The sequence below is a fragment of the Spea bombifrons genome, chromosome 7, assembly GCF_027358695.1.
Source record: "Spea bombifrons isolate aSpeBom1 chromosome 7, aSpeBom1.2.pri, whole genome shotgun sequence".
In the NCBI taxonomy this organism is placed as follows: Eukaryota; Metazoa; Chordata; class Amphibia; order Anura; family Pelobatidae; genus Spea; species Spea bombifrons.
The window spans coordinates 42,191,818-42,218,071 of NC_071093.1; the positions used below are offsets into that span (position 1 = coordinate 42,191,818).

Consider the following 26,254-nt stretch of genomic DNA (forward strand, 5'->3'; position numbering starts at 1 on the left):
GCACCTCACTTCCTGGACTCTAGCGCATGAGCGTTGGTTTTAGGGGGTGTGGTTAGAGGCGTGGCTATGAGGTGCTGCCGAGCTTAGATACAATAATGTTCTTTTTTGCAATATTCTAGCCTTTTAGAAATAGCTTTTTTTTTCATGCACCTTTTATCAGTTCGGACCAAACTAAGTCTGTCTGTGCGCGGATTATTTTATTGTGAATGTAGTTATTGTTATACATTAACCTTTATATGTTCTGTTGGTAGTGTACTTGGTGCCAGGCCCGGACTGGCCAACTGGCCACCGGCACCCCGTACTCAGGTATACCCAACACTCAGTGCTGCAGTGTGTGTCCGGTTGCCAGATATGCCTGTCCGCGTGGGCAAAAAAGTGCCAGAGCCGCTTCGTCAGTTTATGCTCAGTGCTGTACATTGCGGTATATCCAATGTTGGCAACCTATGCTGTCATGTTGCTTCATTGTACGGCGCAGTATGTGCACATGTAAGATAGACAGTATATTAAGGGCAATGTATATGTTTATGGTGTTTATTCATTATACATTATGAAGGCCCAACCCTGATGAGCTTCTGCTACAGGAAGAGCTGGGTGGCCCTGTGTAATGTATGGTTTAAACAGTGAGATTTTTCCAAAGTCTTCTAACTCATTGAATCATACATTATACAGGGTCGGCTATTCCCTCACCAAAGCCTCACCAAAAAAGATTGCATACTAAGGTACACACATTCTATGCAGAAAATAGCTGGGGGGGGGCAAATCCACCATAGTGGGGGGATCTAGCAGAACCCCTCCATGCATTTGCAAAAAGTGACAACAGGAAAATGTAAACATTAAAGTGCACATGATGGCTGGCGTGTCCTTTGCCAGCTCTCTCTTTAGTGAATAAGCCACTGTCTTCCAGGGAGAGTCATAAAAATAACCCCCAAAAATGTGTTACTTTGTGACTTTGCACCTGGTGGGTGCCCTGAGGTTAGAGAAGATCAGATGTGTGCGTGTGTGTGTGTGTGTGTGTCCATGGGCCGCGAGCACCTGTGTGACAGCCCGTGACGCGTGTGACAGCGTGTGTGTCAGCCCTGTGTGTCGGCTGCTGGGTATAAATAGAGGAGACCACCGTGCCATGTTTCCTGGCTGACACCATGAGAGGACCGAGCTTACTGTGCTGCTGCCTAGCTGCCCTTCTCCTGCTCGGGGGTGCAGGTAGGGATCCTTAATGTTTCTTTCGGTTATGGAGGGGGCAGATATGGGGGTTATTGGCATTTTATTACCTTGGCGTCCAAAATCATACCGCTCTCCATGAGGGTTTATATTTACATTTTTTTATGAGGGTCTGCGGGTAAAAGGGGACCCAAGTATATAAAAAATAAAGAAATAAAATGTTTTTCTTTTTTTCCTCAAAAAATCCTAGGCTGTGTTATTTCCCAAAACATTAAAAAAAATGAAGACATATTAATAACGGTTTGAAAGAAAGCTGCTTTTGCCAATGATCAGATAATAGATGATTGCTTCCCAAAAAAAACTCTAAATAAATATATTTTTTGATTTCTGTCTACCGTAAGTACTTTTACAGACTTCATATAAAGCCCTGCCATTATATCTATATATATTCTATAATCTCTGCAGCAGATATAGCGTTCTGTGATTATAAGGATATAAGATGGTGTTAAATAACAGAGCGCTTTCCCTCATCCAATAGGATACCAATATCAAAGGGGTCATCGCAGACCCTTCTTTTTGATGAGATAGACATTTGGTGACGGCAAAATATATAGGCCTTTGGACTGAAAGTTTTATTAAAATATGTTTTTTTTAATGTTTTTTAATTGTATTTAAATTCTGTATGTATAATATGTAATATATATATATTTTAGCTATTTCTACCCTTCTAAAATGCAATTAATCAATGCTTGCTTTCTGGCTTTTGGTAAAGTGGTTTAAATTGTTGTATTCAGTAACATATACTCATGTAAAGTTTGCTAGCCCCACCATACTCGATGATATCAGATCTTATTTGACACTAAGGATTGGGTTTTATGGTAAAAAAAAAATATATATATACATAAATTAAAAATAATAATATTATATATATTAGGAGTCCATTCTGCATGAAATTCATCTTAAGGCCAACTGTTCCGATGCTAAATATTCACATTTTTCTATATTTATATGGGTTTAAAATGCAGATTAAAAAAACAAAAAACATGCTTCTAGCAAATGTAGGATTTTTTAGGACGGCCTCAAAGAAACATTGAAAAGCACTTTTCTTTTGTACTGTTCAGAAAGACGCAGATCAAGGGTACAACAGCTGACAGCGACTGTAACACGAGGCGTCCCCGGGGTGTACAGTGACAGATGGTGCAGGGATGGTGGGGGGCGGCTAAGTGGGGGCTAAAAGGGTGTTAAAGGACCCCTGGCACTGAAGGGTTAAATAAAAGTGGGATAAAAAGTTTTTGCCTTTTAAGCTTATTCAGGCTTCATTGTTGTATTTTTTTTATAAAGCTATTTTTAAACTAGAAACTATTTTTTAAGGCTTTGACTGGGTAGGAATTGTACTTTAAGCACCCAGATCTCTTCCAGTTACCCCTATCTCAGGGTGATGGGGCAGATTCTCATGCTTATACAGACTGGAGCTGAGACTTCACTATTCTTGGCTACTTCTGAGCATCTTATTAGATGAGAATGTATTACAATTGAAATCCCTACTTGAATGCAGGTGACTCAGTCCCAAAGTATGATTGTTTTCGGTAGATACGTTTTGGAGTTAGTTTATGTGTTTTTGGGTAGCCCTAGTCTTGCTAATCAGGATATTTTTTCATAGGTGTAAAAAAGTCTGTGTGATTTGCTATGGGTGAGATTCATATTGACCGATCCAAACTTTGCGTGATGAATGCCCCTGATGTAAAGTATATTTTTCTCCCAGAAATTCATCGTTATTAATTTAGAGAAGCTTTGTTAATATGAGAGAGCAGCAAGTATCCTTTAAGGGAATCAATGTCTCGGATGATTAAGTGTAACTTTTTTTGGGGGGTAATTTTTGGAATTCATGTTCTCTTTTCTCTAAGACGGAGTAAAGTTCTCCACTTGGGGTCGGATCCGGAGCTATTTTCGTATTCTGAGTTGCGTGGATCGGTTTCCTTGAGACTGTCTCTCTTTTAAAGATTTCAAGCAAATAATAATACTTTCCGACGTGGGTCGGTATTTCGGATGCAGGACCCATCACATTGATTTGCGGTCTCGTCCCAGATATAGGTCGGCCTGTGAAGTGTCGTTGAGTTATAGACCAGTCTTGCGTTACAGTGAACTTCTGGCTCCCAGACTTTTATCAGCTCCTGGAGCCCGACCTCTCTCCTACAAGGGCCCGACTTCTATTTCTAGAGCTTGTGGCTCGCGAGTGACGTTTGCCTAATCCATCATGCCACTAAGTGCGCCCCGTGGCACCTGACGCAATCACACACGCTGGCATTAACAGTTGTTAAGTAGCTGTACACACCTACTCTTGAACGTGATAAATGAGAAACAATGTATTTAAAGAAATAACCGTCTCCAGATACATTTCGTAGAGCTTACTTTAGACCCGCGGCTTAGGCAAACGCCTTCGTTTTTGGGTTAAAATAAGTATCGATTTACTTGCGGTTGTAAGATCCATACTGATCATTTTTTACTGATCTTTAAACTCTTTTATTCAGTTATGAATTCATTCTTAATGAAACATCGGTTTCATATAAACTAGGGATAAAATGTTTATAAAACGGGGTCATTCTACAGATCTGTGTTATAATACGATGTGCCCTGCATGATGCGTTATTAAATAAATCTCAGGGTTAAAGAATAATGGACAATCTGTACTGTGGAATGGCGTGGTCTTTAATAAATTCCCCTTATGGGTCAACCTAGGGAATTCTCTTTGATCTAAAGCTCCCATATCTCCAAGCCAGTCTAGTGCCTGCCAATTTAATGACCACACTCATTGAGATCACACTAGGCTATTGCGGCAAAGAAAGGCACATCAGCCAATCAGTGTTGCTCCAGGTTCAATTTCCCTATGAGCTCATATACCATGTGACACAGAGGAAAGGAGACAGGTGAGACAGAAGTCCTAATAATCCTCGTTTTGGATACATGGTGTCCTGAGGATGGAAGAGTAGGCCAGTCACTGGAAGATGTTTAGTAATTGGAATTTTGTCTTCTAGTTTAGAACCCTGAACATGAATACTATCAACCATCTAAAACAAGTTATCGGTATATTTGGCCCAAGTATTTCAACTGGACATTTATTTTCTAAAGCAGAGTTTCTCATCATGATCACCTAACCTCAAAAGTTTAGATCTTAAGGAATGCTCTACATGAGAAGCGGTGTTCCTCGTGTAAACACAAGTGGATCAGTATCATTGGAGGGACCGGTTAATCTAACCGTCCTCGTGTAACGAGATCCAGAAAATGTTGTTGGGTAAATACTTGAGAGCCAGTTAATGGGTCACCACGTCAGCGCTGGATAGTTAGAACACTTAGATGTAGCAAGATATCATCATATTCTGATGCTGTTTGATCACTCCTTGGTACAACTTTTGTAGACCTATTGATGTTCCCTAAATTCACCATATTCTGGATGATGAAAATCGCTAGTTAGCTGTAAAATCCATGCCAGGAACTTGGCTAGCAGACATTTATGGGAGTTGTAGCTGACTACCCGCTGGAAGTCCATATCTCAGGGGGCCTGCTGCAGCGAGGGTCATCAGTTTGATCAATAAATAACGGTCGCCATTGAATTATACTCGCTGCAGGCCAGCCTGTCTTGAGTAGGATGTACAATTTGTCCTTTAGCAGAACTCTATGGACTTTGCTTGCCAGTAATTATAAGGTGAATATAACCGCGATGAGATACACGGGGCCTTCAAGGCGTGAAGATACGGAGACTGGGGTCGCATCAGTTCAGATTTTCTTATAATTCGGCTGCCGTACCCAGCCCCTGGCGGCGTCCATTCATTCTCACCCTTCCCATAAATAAATATATCCAGCGGGTAGCAATTTTCCTCAATGAGGGAATACGGAGCTGAAAGTGCTTCCTTCCTCCTAATGTGCTTCCTGAAGATGTTGGTGTTACTTTGTATGCTGACTTATCTTGTGTTTTTACAAATGACTTCCTCAGTTACGATTTAGTAGATACAAGCCAAGATGTGATGTGGAAACTGGTTTGTAATCGTTATTGCACGTACAATATGCCCGGAGTCTGGCTATTTTACAGCCTGTTAGACCCCCTGGAAATGTTGCGCAAACCAGCGCTAGAGGTGAATATATCGCACTTGCGCAGGAGACACATTCAGTACAACGCATCTCCTGCAAGCCAGGGTTCCCCTAATCATACCCTAAAATGCAGGCCTATCACATCGCTTATTGCAGTGCTCTGGGTAATAAAGTTGTGTCTGTCAGTATACCGGCACTTCTTGCCTTGGGATTTTATTTATCGGTGGGTACGTCCCCCATGGACACCAATGGGACCACAGCTTATCACCTGAACCCCGCAGATCTCTCTATACTTAATAGTGGACTCAGAGGAGGACTTTATTTTCTGGTTCCCACCAGTGGCTACAGGAGCTCACAATACTTCATAGCCAACAATTATCATCTTATTACACTTGGAGGACTTGAGGTTTAGTGGATAGACGGCACTAGTAGCCGTGTTATTCGAGGCACTGAAAGTGTTAATAAAGTGTGAATTTGTGTGCGTAAAACATGTGAGAATTAGATACCTGTCCTCACCTCTAGGGTCGGCTAGCACGGTGTTTATGGTTGAAACAAGCTATTAAGTACCTGATTACTTGCCTGTATTTCGAGTTGAGCGAGGTTAAAGCCGCGGTGCCCCGTTGGAGTTTGCTGTGGAATGGGAAATGGAGACTCGTTAAAGTTAATTTACTAGACAGCGTCTGTCCGCAAATCAATCACTGACGCTGTGGCATTTTAATGGGCCTTACAGAGAATCTAAAATAAGAGGGTCTCTCCCGTTAACCAGAAGGGAGCTGCGTTGTCAGGTGGTCCTGCTCTTTAAAGACTCAGTAAGGGAAACAGAGACAGCCATATTGGCCCGAGAGGCGATAGAGTCTTTAGTAAAAGTTAATACCGTTTATTCGTCTTTGGATGGAAAATGGAATTAATCTGGCGAGACCAGTTGGCCCAATAAAAGGTATCGCCCTTGAACAAAGACACCAGCAAAAGGTTAGTAGATGTCTCCTAAGACTGGAACGTCTAATATTTTAGAGCCGATTCCTTTATCTCTTTATCAACAAGGCCTTAACCTTCTCACATTACAAAGTTACTATATCTGCACCCCTCCTTATTTTTTTTTTTGCTACCCCAAACCTTACAGTTACAGTCTCCTTGTAGACAAAGGTGAGGGAAAGCCCACTCCCCACCCCACCACCTCCCTTTTGGATCTGGCTTGGCTATACCCTTGCTCGTCCTTGGGTAAATTTAGGATGTTCCCCTCCCCCCCCCCCGAGCCGAGGATGAATTGCTAATGATTCTAGTCAGCTTGCTAAGTATGGAAACTACTGTAACGAGATACCAAATTGCTATGAACTAGCATATCCCTATGACCCCCCTCCTCAGTCACTCTATGGCTCTCTGTCCCTGCATGGTCAGCTTCATTTTGCCCCCCCCCACTGTCACTCTTGCCCACAGCTGCTGTCTTCTCGCACTGTCACACAGCACAGTTGTGGGCGCTCGCTGTATCCTTTTAAGGTTCTATTTCATTCTGTGCAGCAGGATCCAGCCCTTGGATTATTCTGGGGATGCTGGACCTTTGTGTGGTCCCTAACATCTCCGTCCACACATCACCAAAGAGACTTGTAGACAATGGAACTCCTCGCGATCCGCCATCCCAGTGGCTTTTAGATATTTCACTTGGCCAACTCGCAAAATGAAGGCATCCGATCCAGTGGAATATTTCCCGAGGATTGCTCCATGCTTGGCACTGTCCACTGTAACTGGTCATTGAAGTTTGACTTGTCCTGACTTCTGCCCATTCCCCACGCATTAACTATCTGAGTATATTTACTAAACCGTGAGTTTATAACCCAGTTCACAAGGACAACCCCAGCGAGCTTCTCCTGCCAGAAGAGGTTGATCCATGCCTGTTACTAGCTAAGTGAATAGCCCTTCATATCGAATAGTGTAGATGATGGGTCGAAATGTCTGGTTAAGTGAATACAATTCTGTTTGCACACGGCTTGAGTAACACATCCCATAACCATTTGGAACTCTCGCTCAGAATGTTTATAGACAGGATGTTCCTCCCGTGCTTAAGACCCAAATCCAATACATGGAGCTACCAGTTGTTGGCATTTTAATGAGTAAAGCCCATGGCATATAAGTGACACCTGAGCCAAGGGGCAAGGTTTTTCTTTCCGTTTTGCAAGCTTGTAACACGTTAAGATGGCCATTTCAGGACCGCATTCCTACGGTAAACACCTGCTTCTGTTTTGACAAGTGTCTGACTGTCTTTTTAAAGACTTTACGAAAAAGGGACCCTTGGGCACCATTGGCGGAAATTCTCTAAACACAATGAGCCAGACTTTCCATGGCTAAATTGAGCTACAAATTTGGGGTTGGACAAAAAGCCCCATAATCCTTTTCGAGTTGGGAGTTTGACTCGTGGTAAGGAGTCCCACAGGTTGTAGACTAACACGCAAGTGTATCTTCATGTGGCGGATTGACATACAGGAAATTAAAAACACATTTATGAGCGTCCCGGAGCTGAATGACATGACTTCATGTCTTCTCAGCACAGCATCTGCAATCCGACCAGAGACCTTGGAGTTATAAGATGCCCTTGTCACATGCCGGCTTTTTTTGGCAAAGCAGCGGCGAGGCGAGATTTCGTCATACTGATGACATGCGGGCTCTAAGATCCAGGTTCACAAGCCTCGGACCATGAATACTGTTTGGAAACTGACGGACTTGAAGATCATGACACATGAATGTTCTCACCTTACAAGCCTGCTTTGGTGTCACATGACAATTAAGTGTTTCCAGACAAAATTGTGAATGTGTATAGCATAATGTAGGTTAATAAAGCTGTTAGGTCTTTGGTGTTGTATTGTTATAAAATAGATACTTTTGTGTTATTTTCATGTTTGTTTTTTAAGAAGGGAGTATTTGTGTTCTGGAAGCTGGCTGGGCTTCTTGTTGGTTCCTCGATGGTGCTTTCGGTCAGGGACTAAAAATCAGCAAGACCTCCAGCTGAAGAAGCATATTACAGGATTTATCTGCTAAACTATAGCATCAACTGTCCGATAATGTAAGAACACATACAATAACAACCATTATACTCTCTAGAAGGTCATCCAGAAATGGTCCAGTATGGTCCTCCATCAGAAAGACTCAGGACAATTATAATTTCCAATCCACTCCGCAGTTAAAAAGTTCAGAGATAGAACTTCTAGAGGGGTATTCTGGATTCCAGTCCAGAGAGATTCCCGGTGTCGGTACATCATACAGTATGATATTACCTTTGGGCGGTGGGGGGGGGAGAAGAAATCTAAATATGAGCGTGTGTTTTAATAACAGTAATTATGTAATGTGATATGCCGCATATCCTCCAGAAGTGGCAAGGGATCCCCACAGCTTGGCACTTCTTATACAAACAGGTATCCCTGGGTGGCACGAGGCATCTCACGTGTTTCTTGATGATGAAATAAAAACAAGTCCCCTATATATTTAGCCTACATAACTTTTTTTCATGGCAGGCTAGAACCAGTTGGCCCATTTATTCTTTCTTGTTGCCTATTGAAAAGCCCACTTTTTCTGTTTTTCTTTGGTCAGACCCTTCAGAGTCCATCTACTGTATCTGTCACCTCCCCTTCTGCTGGAAGGCTATTCCATGCAAACACAACTCTTTTCTCTAATTCCATGACGTTCTTATTTAAGACATCATCTGTCTACTGGAATGTCATGATCTTGCATATTGTAGAACACACACACGCTAACAGACGTTTCAGAGAGGTCAGATTATCTCGGAGCAGGATGGAGAGGTATTTTAAGATGAAGGAACATTTCTCGGACGGTAAAGGTCATCTCTTAGTATAGTTTCATTCACCTGTACAGTCTCAGGAATCCTGTAAACCAGACGGACTCCATATGGCCCAACAAGTAATACGAAGAGCTTCATTACACAAAATACCCGGCTCTACACGCAAGCTAGAATTTCTGAACGCTGCTTTATGAGCCCCTAATTACCAGCGAAGTGCGCAGAGAAAGTGTGCAAAACTACAGGGGTTCTCTAAGTATTTGGCTGCCAGGAGCCTATAAAATATACTCAATTTACAGCATTCTTTTATGTTCTTTGACCTAACTAGACAGGCAGAACCATTGCATTGCATTGATTTGCATAATGGTGCTGCTTTGTGATGTCACAAACACTGCGGACCACTCAAACTTAATCATCTTCAAACTTTCCCATGCAATTTTTTTTTGATCGTCTTAAAGTCGGATCTTTCACTCAAGAGGACTAATTAACGTCTTATCCCGACGAGGCTTTCACTTTGTTCTCTGGGTCATTTGAAAAAAAAGGCAGGAAATTCACATTTCAGAAGGACTGAATCTTGGGTGACAATCAGGATTTCCTCCAGGCTTAGACTTTGTAGCCGTCGATTTTCCTTATCTTATTGTACGGTTCTGCTGAGTATGATGGCGCTATATACATCGATAAATAATAATACCATCCTAGTATGTTGTGGATGTTACCACTTTATGGCATTGTGAGCGCATGTCTTCTCCTAGGACCAGGTAAGATGGACCTCAGAGAGGTCTAGTCATGTGAGCGGCAACTAGACTTTAACTGTCCCATTTCATTTGACGTTGGGATGTCCTACAAGGAAGGAGAATGGGTCGCGCAAGGCTGGGAATAGCCAGCTCTGTGCGATACGTAACTTGTGCTGCATCAGCGCTGACCTCAGAGACATGTCTTACCCAACGTTCCTCTGGGCTATGCCACTGAATGTCACAGTGACACAATACTTTGTGTCTCATGCGTATCGTCTTTCCGAGACCGGTTATAAAAAGCAGTCCCATAATGAGACCGCTTGACCCGTCAGCAGTATGGATCAGAGCGCGCTGCTTTAAATATGTTTCAGTATTTGTCGTTTCATAATAATATATATATTTTTTTCTATAACGCCATCCTATTCCACAGCGCTGTACAACGGTATATTTTCTTGTATTTGGTATACCCAAATTTCGTCAGGACGATGTCACGTGCTATACGTTACCGAAATAGTAAAAAAGTTGGATCCAAATCTGAAAAGTGGCCTTATCACCATAGCAACCAATATATCAATGAAATCAGCAAGAAACATTGCATTGCTTGATACTGTGATTATTCTGATTTTCAACAAGAATAACTGCTTATATTTAACCCCTTATGCAGCCCCTTTTAATTAGTTCTTGGAATTGCCAGATTGCATCTTAGGGCAGTCTATGCATGCGCTGAATGTTTTTGGAGTAATTTTTCTTTAAATAATTGTATTAACCCCTTGGCAGCTGTTGGCAGCACATGGCACGGCGAGTCTGTCCACACGTCTCGGATCAGGCTATTTTCTTGTCCGTGTGACAAACACCTGCTGTGGATTGTCACTTTATTGGGGGGGGTGGCAGCTTTTGGAGCTGAAGACACGTTAACCTCCTTACAACAAAAGCCGTATAGCACACAATGCACCTCTTTGTATTCCTCTCAGTACCTGCGCCACAAGGTGCATGCTGGCGCTCATTCATTCACGAACGTCCGCCTGTTTCCGTCTATATCCGTGCGGGTTATTTTTAAATCCCTTTGCCCTACACCGCAACTGGTGCATTTGGTGAGGACCCATTTGTAACAACTAAATTTCTCAGTTTACAGAGAAGGGGCTTTTCCAGCAGAATTAAAGTTGTCTTCTGCTGCCGTGGGCAGGGAGATTTGCTTTTGAGTCTTCTGGATCTAATTTGTCCAACAGCGAGTGATTTACAATAACTGTATCTGACGAAATAGCCTTATCACAGGCGTGTAATGCGGCTTTTTTTACATCATGTAAAGCTAGTTGCCATTGAACAGCACTGCATAATACGACAGACTACAATTCCCATCATGGGCTTTTAACTGAACGAAGGTATCTCTTCTATGGGTTTTAAAAAAAAACAATCTAATGAATTATCTGCGACCAGAGAGCAGCCGCATAATTCCAAATTATTAACCAGGACGGGGATGCTAGGTCGGGATCACGGCTAAAATAGCTCCGCAGATTACTGCCCTCCCCGGGGGATATTCCTGAAGTCTCCAGACGCTGCATGCGTGTCACACGTTGCATCCGGGACATGCCAAAGACAAGTTAGCATGTTTGAGGTGTATTTTTACATTTCTAAAGGGCAGATACTTCACCGTAAGACATACAGTGCACCGGTTTGCCTCCAAAGTGACAGCTTTATGCATGAAATGTTTATCGCCCTCCATTCTACTGCCTAATGAGTCGTAGAAGCCAAGCCTGTGGTTAATAAGAACAGCGTGATAAGGAGCGCGCATGATAAAGTTCATGACCGGGATGGAAAGAGATAAATACCAAGGGAGAATATATAGACCCCCTTTAATCGATTATATAAAAGCTAGCATAGTAAGGGGGGGGTTTGTCATATCGGATCTCTTTGGTTATTCACTAACATGCTGGCATTCATTTGGGCTTCAAAATCACTAACTGCTGTTTCTCGTAATACCTTCTAATGTCACCGCCGATCTGATTTATAGTGAGTACTGGCAATGAAACTGTTAAACCGCGGCATTCAGCAGAACTTGTGAAGGCTTTGGGAGCCCCTCTTGTCACTTTGTTACCCGACACTACTGGTATATAATGGGAAGCATTTAATAACCTCTGGGGGGGGGCAGAATAAACCCTTAGCCTAACCGGTCATTATTTTTTATTTTTTTGTGATACGTTTTGGTACCGTATAAAGACGCGTACAGGGCCAAACTGAGACTACAAAGCGGAAATATGAATATTATTTCATAATTTCAGCGGGCAATTACTTTCAAGGGATCCATGTATAAAGTGGATATAGAGGCAAAAGGTGATAATTGTTGACCTTATTTGCATGCACCTACCCAGAATCCCTTGTGGTTGTGGCACCATGAGATTTCTGAGGGAAAAACAGGCCTTCTGGCTTGTCTGGTGTCTGTAGATGAGTGTTTAATAATACTTCTACTATCCCCTTTAATTTGTCCAGGCATTGTCAAATGGAATGACCATTTAAAAAAAAAGCCACCTTTGAAACACCAAAAGTCTATCAAACATAGAAAAGATTACTTGGTTCTAGTAATTTTATACAGTTTTTTTCCTGAATGAAAATTTAAAGGGATATATATATATATATATAGAATCAGCTAGAATCAGGTATATATATATATATACACCCCCAATAACATTTTGTCTGTAGCATGTCTTTGAACATATTATAGAAATATATATCCATTCTTGTTTTTTTTTTTCACTTAAAAAGGTAGTATTGAATATTTTTCAGTTTTATTTATGAAAAAACTTGGTTTGGATATGAGTGGTTGGAATTGTTTTAGTTGGGTGAGTGTAACTTTAATTAGGATCCATCCACCAGTGTCTCTCGATAAGCCCGGAACTGAACAAACATAAGACACCAAAGCATGATATAGATACTAAAAAGGAGGCTGGACTAACAGACAATGTCACGTTGTGTTTTTGGCTCTTCTCTCCTGAGCTCAGAGCTTGGATTACACTGACTGATCGTCTTCTAACTGTTTAGAACTTCAAGTCGCTTCCCCGGATGGCACTGAAGATGCGGGAAGCTTTTCCGACGGGCAGTCAGCTGCCGTGGATCCTGTCTTGGACGAGAAGTCAATGTATGCAGAGCAAATCCCGATACAAAATAGTCTGCTGTTGCCCTACAAAGAGGGCCTCGACGTAGAGACACAAGACTTCCAACCACAAGGCTGCATTTCCGAGGCCAGGGAAGAGGAAAAAATCGAAGGTGTCAACCCATTGAATGAAAGGGAAGACAAGCACAATACCACGAGGGCCGTACCTCCTTGCGAACACGCGACAAACGTTAGTCCTGAAACAGATGAGGTTGCGAAAGATGAAAGTAAAGAAGATGAAGAAAAATCAGGCCAAGATCCCCCAACGGAGGATCTGGACATTACAAAGGAAGATGTCGAAGATTCTGGCGAAACTGTGAAAGATGGAGAAGACATTACTGATAAAGCCCTTGACGTGGAGGTAGACCATGACCAAAATGAAGACCAGATTCATGGGGAAGAGGAGAGCAACTCTGGACCAGAGACAACTAAAAAGGCCATAGAAGGAACTGTTTTGGAAGAGGAACAAAACATTTTTGGAAATGAATCAGAGTTGGATGCACCAAAAGAGGATAAGGCAGATGAAATGGCGGAGAAGTCCGACATTGAAACAGATGATAAGAGCTCAAGTTATGCGGGCGATAACATTTCTGATCTTCCACTGGAAGAAAGCAATACTGATGTGTTAGAAAAAGAGACAGCCAACATCGACTCTGGTAAAGACAGGTCAGAAATGGTTGAGGAAGGTGAAGATATTCAGGGGACGATACTTGAGTTGGTCCCATATGCTGATGAAACCAGTGAACTCCATGAACCTGTTGATAACTCAGGGGAACTTGAATCTGATCCAGAGAACGTTAGCCAAGATGATTCGATGGAGTCTGAAGATTCTGATGAAGAAACTCTAGCAACAGTAGGCCAGTCAAGCGAAATGCATGATGAACAAGATGAATCAGAAGAAGACGCAGTAGAGGAAAACAAGGAGGGTGAAGAAGAAGAAACAGAAGGCGAAACCGAAGGGGAAACCATTTCAAACGATGAGGCAGACGAAACTGAAGTAGAATCCACAAAAGATGAACTTATAGAAGAAATTCCATTATCAGCTGCCGTAGAAGAATCGTTAGATGATGGTACAGGTGGAGACGTTGAGCAGCATACTTCTCCATCTTCAGCTGAAGTGACAAATATGCTGGATTCAGTAAGGCAGGAAACAGATGACAAGGAGGAAGCGTCTCAAGATAACGTTGGAAACGAAAACATTTTAGAAGAAGAGATAGATGAACCTGGAGTGAAATCTACAGAAGAACAAAAGGACACAGGGGAAATTCCTCCAACAGCTGCAGAAGATAATTTGAAAGCGGAAGAATCTTCCGAAGGAAAGGGAGCCGTCGTTACAAAAGTCCAGAGCTCTGTAGAACAGGAGAGAAATGGGGACCCATTAGCAGTCGTACCTTTAAAACCAGCACAGAGGAAAACAGTTAAACGACGACAACAGCTAAAAGGTATAAAGTCAACATAAATCCGTCTCCGGATATAATGGTGAATAAGGATGAATTAGAGTGTCAAAGAGAGAGATAATGTGGCCTCATAACATAGTCTGTCATTCTGGGGGTTACAATGGGATGTGCACCATAATGTCATAGATTCAGAGTGTCTGCATGTCTCAAAAGAGACTGTGAGACCACGGCTCAAGGTACTGGGAGTCCCGACACCCTAGGAACCGTCACACGGTGGAATATCTTCTACCTCTGAGTACCAATGGTGTGAGAAAAGGTTTGCAGTGGATGTGTGAAAGTTTCCCCAAAATAGTATTTTATATATATTGGTATTCATAATTCGCCATTTCTAAATGCATATCTTGTTATGGTGTTGTCCTAAAAAATGCATTCCTTTTACCAATTAAGAGCTCAAGTATTTGTTTCCGTTGTCCAATATGTAATTTGCGAGAATACATGTTGTGATGTAACACGATACAATGGCTTGAAAGATAACCCCTATCTCATATCACCATCAGAAGACCAGAGACTTTAGCCGCTAATGGTCTGCCTGCTCGTTTATTAAGGATTATCAACAACTAATGAGTTGAATGCAATAAGGCAGACGTTCTTCCCAATAAGTAGCGGGGAGATAAGATTTACAGAGCTGGGATTTCATGGGTTTGGGGTGGCAGGCAGGATACATCGAAGGCTTTAATTATGTTTTGTCTTCCACTTTTACAGAAGATGTTGACGAGTTAGAGGAGATCGCAAAGAGGGATCGGAACCACATAGACAACACTCTGAAACTTACAGATGAGAAGCCAAAGGATGATTACTCAGGTAATACAATGTAACAAAGGCACCTTGCACTGTAGCTCACTGATCCACCCCAAATTATTGGATTTACACAAGTAATTCCCGGGCAGCGTTCTAATGTGAAGCAATCACATGGAAAATTATGGAAGGTCCGTGTTGATTGCTTCAGATATGGGACTTTGCACCAGAAAGGCTTCTTATACACAAAACCCTAATGTTACTCATTCAATGAAGAGTTTAAAGTGTTTAATTTCTGTCACGTATTTTCTGTGTCAATATAAAATGTTAAACCAACTGTATTAAAATAATAATAACACACACACACATATATATATATATATATATATATATATATATATATAAAAATAAAAATAATTAATAATAATAATATAATAATAATAATAAAATATATATATATAAAATAATAATAAAAAAATAAAAAATGTATATAAAAAAAATAATAATAATAAAAAAATAATAATAATAAATAAATAAATAAATAAATAAATAAATAAATAAATAAATAAATATATATATATATACATACATACTTTGCAAAACTGGGTAAAGGTCACAATACTTTATTTCACACCATAACACAGTTTCCTATTTAAATAACAGGGCTGAAAAAAAACCAAATGTCCTTTGAGTTAATTTTTTTCGTGATATCCATAATTGCATTCATCAATATGAAAACAACCATAAAAACTTCTTCATGACCCCACGGGCTGTGAGAATAACACAGCCATAAACCCCTTTTAAATTAAAATGTGTATATTCTTTCTCGCCTTTATTCACTATTCTGAGCTTCCGTATATCTAAGGGCCGCCATCTCCAAAGGCAGTGCATTCCGGAGTGTAATGTAACGCACGTGAACTCTGCTGAATGATGCAATGTTTGGCTGAAACTATCAGGGCCACTTTAATTTTCCGTGCAGCGAGCAAGAAATACAGGAACCCAATTCAGAGAACCACACAAAGCATCTACAAGAAGTGCGTCATGTTATTTACGAACATTCCGCTAGCTCTCCGAATGATCTTCACGAAATAAAATATTCCTTGTGCTGCTTCACCCCGCATCATGGAGGTCTTTCTATAATCAAGCTCTAGGAAATAGAGATTTAGGGCAATTCCACAATAACGCTAATACTAAATATATAGAGAATGTATTCATTCGTAATGACCACAAACACAGCAGATTGTGTGCAGGTTGATAATTTGACCAAATATCATATTTATGAAAAGAATTAAGTAATTATTATATAATGTGTTATATTTTAGGAACTCATCATAAGAAGTATGGGTTTAGGACCATCAAAGTGTCCCACCAACAATATATAAAACACAGATACAATATACAATCAGTTACACCAGCTGGGATAATCATATAGAACTAGAACTTTAATCAAAAATACTCAAGTTTTGTTTTTTCTTTTTTTCACATCTCTTATAGCGGTCTTGCAAAGGCTAAGGAAGATTTATCATTCATCCATCAAACCCCTGGAACTGTCCTACAAGTACAATGAGCTGAGGCAGCATGAAATCACAGGTAAGCAGGTCAAGATGACTTTTATGTATTGGCGAGGCCCTGTCGCGTTTTGCAGCTTTTTATAACACTATAACAAAGCAGGAGTTTAGGAACCCAAGACATTCTGAATGTGGCGTTCGCCGTCCTAACCTTCATTTCAGAACATATGCAACATTTGCCATCGGCTACCCTGCAATCTGGGGCATATCGATCACCATTATTTTCCCCAAAGGAAAATAACCACGGGTTAACGCATGGAACCCAGATGAACCTGAGCTTCCTGACCATAGGGAAGTAGTATTGTTCAGCTAGAGACCCGATGAAGTTTTACCCTATAACCCTCAGCATGTATGAAACATGCATGGAGTCTGTTATAACACATCGTTGGATTAACAGGCTCTGGTCCTTTAACCCTTGAATGATTTGGGTCTTATAACTTTAGATAATGGGTTGGATTTAACCCATTGAGACCCAATATGGTGAGTTAGCAAAAGCCCCCCTCTGATATATGTCTTAGGTATACATCTTCAGGGTACACCATGACCTCCTGTCTCTCAAAATACTGTTAGATTCAACGACCCAGCTGTTCGAGACCCTGGGGGGAGACCATTACATAAATAAATGTAGAGAATTACCTTTACTACACAGACTTCCTTCAAATTGTGTTAATCTAGGTATTTAAGGCAAAATATGTGATGACTTTCAATGGAGCAAAAAAGTACCACTACTTTTTCCCCTAAATATTCCATATTATTACCTAAAGAGACAATGGGGAATGGGGAATTCTGGTCCAAAGGGTCCATATCAAATAACTGAAGGTACCACTTTCACCACTTTGCACCAGATTTGCCGTATCCGTCTAAATAAGTCCCAAACATACTGACGACACTTGATTATTTAACAGAACCTAGTTTGGCAGGAGGACAGCATCAGTCCATAAAGCCTTGGAACCTAAAGTATTATTAACATTTATAACGCATTCCACAGCGCTGTATGGGGTGATTAACATACAAATGAAGTAATATAAATGGTTAAAGCCATTATATAGTATAGGTAGCATGGATATTTAGATAATACTGGATCTTTACCCTCCTGCTGGCTTGGCGGTCTTACTCCCTCTGCTAGAAGGTCCATTATATTTCGCCATTGATTAATCTGATTTTAGACCACCGTTAGCTCAAGAAGTGCAAGCTTAGCAGCCTTTGCCATAAGGGGTTATTCCCCATATTCTTCTGATGATATGTTGACGTGTAATTTCCCTCCCGTTCGCTAACAGCTTACCAAGGACGTACCCTTGCTGACTCGGCCACAGGTGGGTAGAATCGCCTACGATGCCCGTACCCTGCCTGGCCTTCTCAGCTTGTGTGTCTGGCCTAGCAGCCCTCACCCTTCTGCCCCTGGCATGGCTTCTTGGTGGCCGTTCCCAGCTGACTTACCTTCCCTGCTCAGCTTTGCAGTGACGGGTTCTTTTGACATAAAGCTGGCATAAGATGCACTTCTTTATAGGAAGTAGGGACCCTGCCATGTCCTACCCGCTTTAGGACACGTACTCCCGATTCTGAGCATGCTGGGCCCTCTTACAGCATATGCCCCTTCTACAATCCCTTTTATTCTGTTATATAAATTTGGGTTTAGAAGATTATCTTTGGGCAACGGACATGTAAATGCGGCCAAGATAATTTGTATACTATCAATCATTTTTATAGCAGAATACATGCTTTTAAGACAGAGTGTGTGTTGGTTGGGGGGGGCAAAAAATAGCCACATAACTTTTTTTAACCCGAAATAACACGTATTGCTTATAACATGCCAAAAAGGCTCAATTTTCTTAAGATTTTGTGAATGTTTTGCTGCTTTTGTCCTGTCCTTAAAAGTCTGCAATAGGACACGGCCATTATCACTTTCCAAAGTCAAGGGCCTTATTTAAAAATGGAGACTTAAAAAAGTAGTGGTACTTTAGTGAAATGCTGATGGGCAGAATACTTCAAAAATGCTTTCAGAACAGGACTCACTATTGTTGGATTCTCAATGTAAAAAATAACAGGAAACAATTCACATCAACACATTTCTCTTCTCACGTTCTCATTGCTAGACGGTGAAATCACATCTAAGCCAATGGTGCTGTTCTTGGGACCGTGGAGTGTCGGCAAGTCCACCATGATCAACTACCTCTTGGGGCTGGATGAGACCCCCTATCAGCTGTACACTGGTAAGAAAGCCATGTTACCGATTAATAATGGTGCTCCCATGGTAGGTGTCCTGTAGGATGAACAGATGAGCTGCTGCATGATTAGGGATGGTTTCCAAGACTGAATACTGACAAGCAAATGCCCGGTGGGACCGTAGCTAATAGGTCCACATACTTACCCATATCGCCGTTCCAGCGGCAGACCATGCGTGGCCTCACACGGCAAGAGTATGACAATGTAAGTGCGACATGTATCCAGCTGGCAGCTACACGTACACCGATTGACGGCCACTGGCCTTGAAGTGCCAGGGAGAGTCACCACCAATTGAGCCATGCTGGGATGTGACGTAGTCTTGTGTGACGTCATGGCTAATCCTAATGCTAATTTTGACATCGCCAAAAACCTGTCTTATATATGAGTGTCTGACTACTACTAACAGGTCCTGTCATCTTTCTGGCAGGTGCTGAGCCCACCACGTCTGAATTCACAGTCCTGATGCATGGTTCGAAGCTGAAGACCATTGAGGGCATTGTGATGGCTGCTGATAGTGGCCGCTCCTTCTCTCCATTGGAGAAATTTGGACAGAACTTCCTTGAAAAGTTAATTGGTATTGAAATCCCCCATAAACTGCTGGAGAGAGTTTCCTTTGTGGACACCCCTGGAATCATTGAAAACCGCAAACAGCAGGAGAGAGGTAAGGGCCCTGCCAATAATAATGTGTTAATCAACGTCTATAACAAGCCCACCAGCTACCAGAATCTATGTTTTGGCTAAAGTTTGGGTTTGTGAATCAAAGCATACAATTATTTACAAAAACTGTCTCTATATTTCAATCTTTTTTTTATTACAGGGTATCCATTTAACGATGTCTGCCAGTGGTTCATTGACAGAGCCGACCTGATCTTTGTGGTGTTCGACCCAACCAAGCTGGATGTGGGCCTGGAGCTGGAGATGCTTTTCCGGCAGCTGAAGGGAAGAGAGTCCCAAATCCGTATCATTCTGAATAAGGCTGATAGTTTGGCCACCCAAGAACTGATGAGGGTTTATGGAGCCCTCTTCTGGAGCTTAGCTCCTTTGATCAATGTGACCGAGCCCCCAAGGGTCTACGTCAGCTCCTTCTGGCCAGACGACTACCATCCTGAAACACATCGGGATCTCTTCCTGAAAGAGGAGATCTCTCTTCTGGAGGATCTTAACCAGGTCATCGAGAACCGTCTGGAGAACAAGATTGCCTTTATCCGTCAGCATGCTATCAGGGTGCGAATCCATGCCCTTCTGGTGGACCGGTACCTTCAGACTTACAAGGAAAAAATTACTTTCTTCAGTGATGGAGAGCTGGTGTTTAAGGACATTGTAGATGACCCTGACAAATTCTTCATCTTCAAGTCTATCTTAGCTAAGACCAACGTCAGCAAGTTTGATCTCCCCAACAGAGAGGCATACAAGGATTTCTTTGGCGTAAACTCAATCACAAGCTTCAAGCTTCTGTCCCAACAGTGCTCCTACATGGGTGGCTGCCTTCTTGAAAAGATCGAGAGAGCCATCACCCATGAGCTTCCCGACCTTCTCAGCAGCATCGGCCTAGGCAGAAAGTCTGGAGCTCTCAACTGTGATGTGACCGGTTGCGGGGAGACACCGAAAAATCGCTATAAGAAACATTAACTTATCTCCCTCTTCTTCCCTCTCATATTTCCAGAATATCAAAAAATAAAAATAAAGATAACGACAGAGTTTCAAATCCATAAAAAGATCATTTGGTCTTTGGTGACTGTTTTTACCTGCTCTGGAGAACCTTGCAGACTGCACCCTTTCAAAGTGTCCTTGAAGTCCCAAAGCTAATACCATAGAAATCCAAGTCCTTCCGTGCTGGAGAGTCCAGTTGCTCTGACACCGAAGGACATATGGCGAATGTTAGAAGTACCTTCAGGAAGCTCGATGTAATTGGTGAGGCTTTCAGAGAGACTACAGTAATCCTATTGGGTTCCAAGTATCTCACACCACCATGGGTGAACCATGGCTTACGATTGGCCTACAAGCGGTAGGAGACAACAAGTAAGGAACCTCGATTCATTGCAGGCTCTCTGACTTCTCCAGTGTCACAAAAATCTGTCTAACCCGGAGGAGAGAACACCAGCCAAAACCGTAACACACCTATCATGGTAGCTCCATGCGCGTATCCATATCAGTCCTACGGCTCAGCCCTTTCTTGTGGAATCCCAGAATGTGCCTATAGAAATACACAGATTTTCCTTTTTTTTTTTTTTTTCGAAACATTATTTTGCTTCATTTACCAATTCAGGAACAATTTTTATAATATAGATGTGTAATATCTGAAAGGGAAACGTTAAATGCTTTACAAGTGTGCCTTTCCTAATGTATTTATCCTTCCGTGAAAACACTGCCTGTTACAAACTATGAATAAGCTTTTTTGTTTGAACACACACAATGTTCTCTGCGGTCTTGCTTGTAACCTCTAGGCTAAAAGTGTTCGCCGGAGTTAACCGTGATTTTTTGGCATACCCGTCCCCGCCGATCACTTCATAAAGCCATGTCTACATAAGAGAGGTGGCAATCAAGAGCTCCAAATATCCACGATCTAGGGTCTAGAAGGACACCGCCAGACAAAAAATGCATGGATCCAACTCTGCAAAAGTTGTCACCCTATAAAAAAATTTTTATTTAAGTTAATTGACAGCGTTAAATACCTGTTTATTGAATCTAGCACCGTGAACGTGGAGATTCCCAGATAAATGCAGGGCTGGGGTCGTTGAATGGTTAATTTATTATTTCTTTGAAGGACAGAAGGAAGTGAGTATGGGGCATGCTCTTAAAATAATGCGATCCGGTGGTCAGAAAAACGGCACGTTAAAAATATGTATTTTAGAACTTTTTGATAAGGATCGAGCGCAGCGATCAGATGAATGGGTTTTCCACGGCGCCTAAAGGCTGAAACGAAGTCCTAAAAGTGAAGTCCTTTTTTTTTTTTACTACGGGTAAACCATTTGAAATCTGGGCATTAGACACAATAAAGAATTCTTGGAGATTTGGCACGCGGAGCCGGATACAAGGAGGGTGCAGAGGGAGCGAAGGTTTCGAAGGAAGAGGGTGGAAATCTAACTAATAGAATTTAGTGTGATAATGTAGGTTTATGTGAACCCCTAAAGTAGCGTGGCCAGGCGTCCTCTTCATAAAGGGATCCCCGGTCACTTTACCTTATAGTAGGAGTGGCCAACAGCAGCTCCGCTCAGCATGCTGGGAGTTGTAGTCCAACCTCTGTTGTTGCACAGCCCTGTCTTAAAGGGACCTGCAAGACATTAAACATACCACTTTCACTCATCAACAACGTATTGGAGGTCCCGTTAGCTCCTAAGGGGTTATAAGGTAGACTGGTTTTAGAACAACTGGTCACCGAAGCAATTTTCACTTCCTCGGTCCAATAATTAATTGCTGTTGTTGTTGGTTTTTTTTTTTTTTACCATAAACCATCTTTCACTTTGTTATTATGATCCTCTGAGCTAATTATTCTCGTGAAATACAATAAAAGTTTGAGCTTGTTAACAAACAGCATTATGATATGAACGTCTCATTTCTTGTTATTATATGATTTCTCCCAATTTTCGCATAATTTTGCATCAAAATCATCGTTTTTGTTACAGGGTTACCCAAGTTGTGTTGTTACGCCCTTATCTACACGTGTGACCGATGTGTAATGTATGTATGTAGTATGTAATAGGCTTAGTGCTGCAAGGTGGCTCTTCCAGTAGAGTGGGAGATTGGGGGGATTTGGTATGCGTTCCAATTTGAACCCGTTTTAGGAGTGACAGTCCCTATGTCTAGGACCCTAATCCTTGTGTCCCTTATCCCTCCCCTGATGTCTTCTTTTCAAGGAGCTTAGAACGTTAGCCGGGTGTGTGCGCCATAACGCTCTATATCCATAAACACCACAATACTGCTCATAGAAACATCACAAAATGGGTTTATAAATTAAAAATGTTAATTATATAAATAGCTATCAATAGGTCACATCCAAAGTCTCGTTAAAGCTCTTTCAGACAGACCCCCTAAAACAGGGGTGTCCAACCTGCGGCCCTCCAGCTGCTGCAGGACTACATCTCCCACACTCCTCAGCCAGCCCCTTAGCTGAAAGAGCATTATGGGAGATGTAGTCCTGCAGCAGCTGGAGGGCCGCAGGTTGGACACCCCTGCCCTAAAACAAGTGTCACTCTTTGGCCATTTGAAAGAGAGAGAATCAACCGGCATCAAATACTCCATATTTATTGTAAGAAGAAATTTCCATATTATTGTTACTATTACTAATATTGTAACATGATAAGAAACCCACTGGGGAGAAAAGGTTAAGAATCTTTGTAGATCAGCCTAAGTAGCCGCGTGATAGCAAAAAGACCACTTACGCCATTAACCTTTTTTAAGTGTGATAAGATGATGGAGCGGAAGAAGGTTCTTTAACGTGAAGAAGAACAGATCTTCTTGGACTCTGACCATCTTGGACTAGCAAGGCAAGAAGATGGAGAAAAAAGGAGTTATCCCAAATAAGCAAACTACTTTCCAGGAACAGGGGCTACAACTAGATAGATTCCGGGGCATATTCACCGTTCACAGGGCAGCTTTTTATGATAGCTACTGCTTTGTTGGTTGACTTCCGTAGAGCAATGCCTTAAATCGAAATGCTTTTGTACCTCCCTGGCAAACATAGCATTACACAAAGCCTTTATTGAGGACGCAAGTGATACGGCAATAAATGATGGTTTTATGGTGGAATTATTATCAAGGTAAATATTGAAAAGAGGACAAGAGCAGCTACTGTGGTCGCAATGACTTTATGGCACTATTAATACAGAAACAATGTTGGTGACCAATTTGGACCTTCATATGATCCTCAGTAGAGCAGCAGAAGGATCAATACAATTTATATTGGTGAGAAACACATTTTACATATTTTCCAGAAAATCTATTTACAATTACCCATTATTTCTATACACAAAAAAAAAAGATGTTCGGTGGGGATACTATATCTGGAGTTTATTGGGTGGAATATTGGGTGCTTCGTGATGTGAACACCATGACGTATGTGATGCAAATGGTCTTAACCCCTTAATGACAAAGCCCGTACATATACGGGTTCAAAATGCATTGTTTTCAATGGGTTTAGGGACCGCACATTGTCCTTAAGGGGTTAAGAGTATCTGGAAGGCAACACTTTTTCTACCTCTATGGGTGAAAGTTTTCATCCACTTTTATAATGGGGAGGTTGATCCCCTCTGGGGTAAATACTGATGGTGTTTAATGTCAATTCCATCCTTATCCTGGAACAAAAGTTACCTGGAGCTAGACAGAGACCGCCTATGCGCCAGGTGAGTGAGCTGCCTAAGCAAGCCATGGCTTGGCCTGCCGTTTCTCATGTGTCCCTCGTCTAATCCTGACCTCAGGACCCCTTGACAACTACATTTGTTGTTAGTCGAGTGGGCAGCGAATCTGCTGGTCTGGGGATCACTTTGCGAATTACGGACAAAACAAAGTAACATTGTTTCTAAGAATGCAATCGGACAGAATTTGTGACTATGCTCTACTATTTGAGATCTAGTAAATGAAAAGATGATTACGTTTTATGGTCAAACAATCAAGCTTGTTACCAGCAAAAGAACCCCAGGGTTATAATAATAATAATAATAATATATTATACTGATGACACATACAGAGACCAATAAGTAAATAAACTAACACATCCGCTAAAGCATTTAACTCACCTCATTGTAGATTACAAATTAAAAAAGCTCAGACGTAAATAAGCAAGACTCTGGTTCTCGAGAGTGCCATTTTGGGAGGAAAAATTGCACGTTTACTATAGATCAAGTTGGAAAATTCCATCTCCACGCATTAATTATGCAGTATCGCATCAGGTAAGAAAGCCGCATTCTCAGACTTAGCTCGTTCCATTAAGCACCTCCACGATTTGCTTTCCTCCTGAGAAACTTCTTCTCCAAGAAAAAGAAAGCTGCTTTTCAAGTACTTAATGTTGCGAAATTCATTTTTTCATCTTTGGAGCCTAGTAAATTAGCCCTGTTCTGCTTCCAAAAAAATATGTGATGTCATAAGTTCAGATCATTCCAGGTGTCCACCAGGGGGCAGCATCTATCCTTCTAAAGTCATAGCGCAAACAATGATGCAAGAGAGCTTGGTGCACATGAGGCCAGTGAAATAAAGTAACACATGGAATGGAAGCGGCCCTGGGCAGAAACGCAGAAGTTCTGATGGGTTTTAAGAATTTCTTCTATAGAGTAGTCGAAGGTGCGGTTCCACTTAGACAAAACAATAACTCCATTCTCTAGTAAGTTAATCAAATAAACCTTAACCGAACAGTGATTCTATTCTTCCTTCTGAAGGTTTAATTATATTAGAACATAGAAATGTATCTGTTTCTATAGCAGCAGCCTATCAGTGCCGGTGTCCGTGTCACATGATAATGATGCGTTCCCGCAAATTAAATCTAGTGCTGCAGTTAAAGGACACGTATTTCATTAATATCACTGAAATACGGTGAAGTTAATTTAAAGCATATTACAACAGTAACTTCGCTTCACTTGGGGTGTCCCGGAGTCGCCAGGTATGCTGGACAGGCTCACATGCTGCGTGTTCTGGGCCAGAGAAACAGCATAAGTATAAACATGACTGAACAGGACAGGCTCACTGCCAACAGCAACCTAATGGATCCATGCAGACTCACAATGCTGGTACCTATCTAATGGATCAAAACAGACTCACAGTACTGGTACCTATCTAATGGATCAAAACAGACTCACAGTACTGGTACCTATCTAATGGATCAAACAGGCTTACAGTGCTGGTACCTATCTAATGGATCAAACAGACTTACAGTGCTGGTACCTATATAATGGATCCATGCAGACTCACAGTACCGGTACCTATCTAATGGATCAAACAGACTTACAGTGCTGGTACCTATATAATGGATCCATGCAGACTCACAGCACCTGTACCTAGCTAATGGATCGAAACAGACTCAATCCTGGTAACCATCTAGTTGTAAGCTCTTTTGACCAGGGTTCTCCTCACCTCTTGTTTCTGTAAGTCAGATTGTTATGTTACACACTACTTGTCATGTCCTGTCTACCCATTGTACAGCGCTACAGAATATGATAGCGCTATATATAACAATAATAATTATAATAATAATGGATCCATAAAGACTCACAGTGCTGGTACCAATCTAATTGATCAGGACAGGCTCATGGTGCTGCTACCTATCTAACGGATCAGGGCATGTTAATACAGTGTAGTTGTGTTTCTAATGTGCCGGGAGAGGCTCGCAGAGCAGAGGTACGGCTCTTAAATCTCAGGACATGCCTATTTAGAGTAAATCCCAT

General features: G+C 41.6%; 1 protein-coding gene across 2 annotated transcripts; it reads left to right on the plus strand.

Annotated features, from left to right (window-relative positions):
- The first annotated feature begins 1,132 nt into the window (after positions 1-1,132).
- On the plus strand, positions 1,133-22,418 carry SRL (sarcalumenin). 2 transcript variants are annotated; one of them, XM_053470630.1, is made up of 8 exons: positions 1,133-1,200; positions 12,790-14,343; positions 15,061-15,159; positions 16,588-16,683; positions 17,939-17,974; positions 18,755-18,871; positions 19,312-19,545; positions 19,702-22,418. In XM_053470630.1, exons 1-8 carry the CDS (start codon positions 1,140-1,142, stop codon positions 20,511-20,513), a joined length of 3,009 nt encoding a protein of 1,002 aa, XP_053326605.1. In that variant the 5' UTR covers positions 1,133-1,139; the 3' UTR covers positions 20,514-22,418. The 2 variants fall into 2 exon arrangements, with proteins under 2 accessions (XP_053326605.1, XP_053326606.1); XM_053470631.1 differs by lacking the exon at positions 17,939-17,974.
- The last annotated feature ends 3,836 nt before the right edge of the window (positions 22,419-26,254 follow it).